This window comes from Macrobrachium rosenbergii, chromosome 54 (assembly GCF_040412425.1).
Source record: "Macrobrachium rosenbergii isolate ZJJX-2024 chromosome 54, ASM4041242v1, whole genome shotgun sequence".
Classification (NCBI taxonomy): domain Eukaryota; kingdom Metazoa; phylum Arthropoda; class Malacostraca; order Decapoda; family Palaemonidae; genus Macrobrachium; species Macrobrachium rosenbergii.
In genome coordinates, this window is record NC_089794.1 from 27,753,198 (window position 1) to 27,755,697 (window position 2,500).

The 2,500-nt window shown below is 32.9% G+C and overlaps 1 protein-coding gene across 3 annotated transcripts in view; it reads left to right on the plus strand.

Moving 5' to 3' along the window:
• Nucleotides 1–2,500, plus strand: part of LOC136834907 (serine/threonine-protein kinase MAK) — a 72,767-nt gene that overhangs the window by 49,168 nt on the left and 21,099 nt on the right. For all 3 annotated transcript variants that reach the window (XM_067097726.1, XM_067097728.1, XM_067097727.1), the window contains exon 5: nt 980–1,192. In XM_067097726.1, coding sequence (XP_066953827.1) covers nt 980–1,192 — 213 coding nt within the window. The remainder of the gene's footprint in view (nt 1–979; nt 1,193–2,500) is intronic.

The window sequence follows — 2,500 nt, forward strand, 5'->3', positions numbered from 1 at the left end:
TCTATTTATTTATGTATTTATTTTATGTCTGGATTCATTATATTTGCTTCAGTTTTTTGTTTCATATGATTGTTATATTTCCTGGGAGCTTGCTACGTATGATAATAATAATAATAATAATAATAATAATAATAATAATAATAATAATAATAATAATAATAATAATTTTTCATCTGTTCATTTTCTTCCCCCAACCCCCCAGGGATAGTATAAAAACAAAGGATTATATATCTTACCTTCTTTATTCTACCTTACCTAACCAAACACCATTTAAGTTTGCCTTACCTTACTTATCCAATCGCATTTAATTATTCTCCTTGCCTAAGATATCCTCACCTACCTTACGTAACCTGAGATCATTTTAGTCAACATAACCTAACCTTGTCTTTTATTATATAGCATAACCTTTCCTTACATAGCGTAAACTTACCTATGAAATTCACTGATTTTGTAATTAATCAAGAAATTTTGTTACTTAATTTGAGTCTTGCTTATCTGAGTACTCGTTAAATATTCTTATGTATGTTTGAGTTAATAATTTAGTGATGCAGCCTGATAAATCAAGTTATAATTTTCCTTATTAATCTTAGGCCTAAGGTAATGTCACAATAATACTTTTTTTGTAACTTTTTTAGTTTTGCCACAAAAGTTTCCTCAAGTCGATGATATCAATTTCTATATTGTTCAAAACTATTGTGCTCTGATATATAATGTTATTTTTGTATGCATATCATCAACTTAATATTTGTTTACCCACAAGTGTTCTAAGATGTAAGTGAACGCCCTTCTTATTGTTTATGTTTCAGTGATAATAAAATGAATACTAGTCTCTCTCTCTCTCTCTCTCTCTCTCTCTCTCTCTCTCTCTCTCTCTCTCTCTCTCTCTCTCTCTCTCTACAGAAACAAACCCTTCCCAGTACCTAAGGCTTCAGTGACAATAGAACATTAATCCACTCTCTCTCTCTCTCTCTCCTTACAGCGACAAACTCTTCCCAGAGCCGATGATCAAGAACATGGTCTATCAGGTGCTGCAAGGTCTTGCCTTCATGCACAAGCACGGTTACTTCCACAGGGACATGAAGCCTGAGAACTTGCTCTGCATGGGGCCGGATCTCGTCAAAATCGCCGATTTCGGTCTGGCCAGGGAAATTAGGTCTAGGCCTCCTTATACTGATTACGTCTCCACTAGATGGTAAGAGATGCCTTGTTTCTCTCTCTCTCTCTCTCTCTCTCTCTCTCTCTCTCTCTCTCTCTCTCTCTCAGTAGATTCCCAGTACCAACTTTTCGCGGCTTGATAACCTTTCTCGGTGGGATTTCAAACTTAATACAATTTTCTTATGTTTAACCTTGTGTGCTTATCATTTGCGTCCATTATATTATATATTATTTTGCATATTTCAGATTTACAGTCGGTTTTCCTAACATTGTCACTTATTTTTCATTAGTTGGTACCAATCATTGTATCTTTTCAAGTTTGGAGCTAATTTTTCAAGTTTTCCAATATATATTTTTTTCAGTTTTTATTAATAATAGTAATGATAGTTAATATTACTATTATATGTGTCTTACCAGAAATGCCAGCAATTTTTAAGTAATCTCGAAATAGTATTATTATTTTGCTTTGTATTTTAGTGTTTAAGATGTTATATTAGTTATGACAGTGTATTACGCTGTCTATATTAAACACAAAAAATATAAATATGCCCATTGCACAGTTAGAGTAATACGGAATATTTATTCACAAAAAAAAGAAATATAAGCCAATCAGGAAGAAACATTAAAATACTGGATAAAACAAAGAGGAATAGATCAGAGGATAATGAAATATATACGCAAGTACAGAACAAATAAAAACATGGCGAACCTATATCATTAAAATACTGGATAAAAAAAATAAGAATAGGTCAGGGAATAACGAAATATATACAAAAATACAAAGCAAATAAAATATGGCGACACTGTCACGACCGCTCATCAATAAACATTGATTTATGAACGGAGGCCACAAAAAGTCTACGGTACTCGCTCGTATGTTTTCACTTACTCTAGGTTACGGTGTCGGTCAAATAGACTGGAAACTCCCCGAAAGTGAAATCACTTTGACAGGAAACCGAATCTGGATTCCAGTAACTTCCGTACAGAAAGTTACAAACTTCCACTGATGACCTTATGGTCTTAATTCTAAGTTAGAGAGAGATAGACAGAGACAAAGACTCAGTAGTGATTTGTCAAATTTTTTAAGCTGGAAATTGGTGTTGGAGAACTCGATAGGATTTGATAAAAAAAAAAAACGCAAGAAAATCTTATGCATTATTTTACAATGGTCCCAAGATAACTTACGTCTTTTCTGTGTTTTTATTTAATTTTATTTCTTCATTTAGATAGAATTTCCCTCTATGCCAATTTCTCCGGAAATGAATAATTGCAGAGGTATGGATATCATGCAGAAATTACAGCTAGCCTTGATGAATCGTGTCGTGTGACTTATTAATGAGTATTT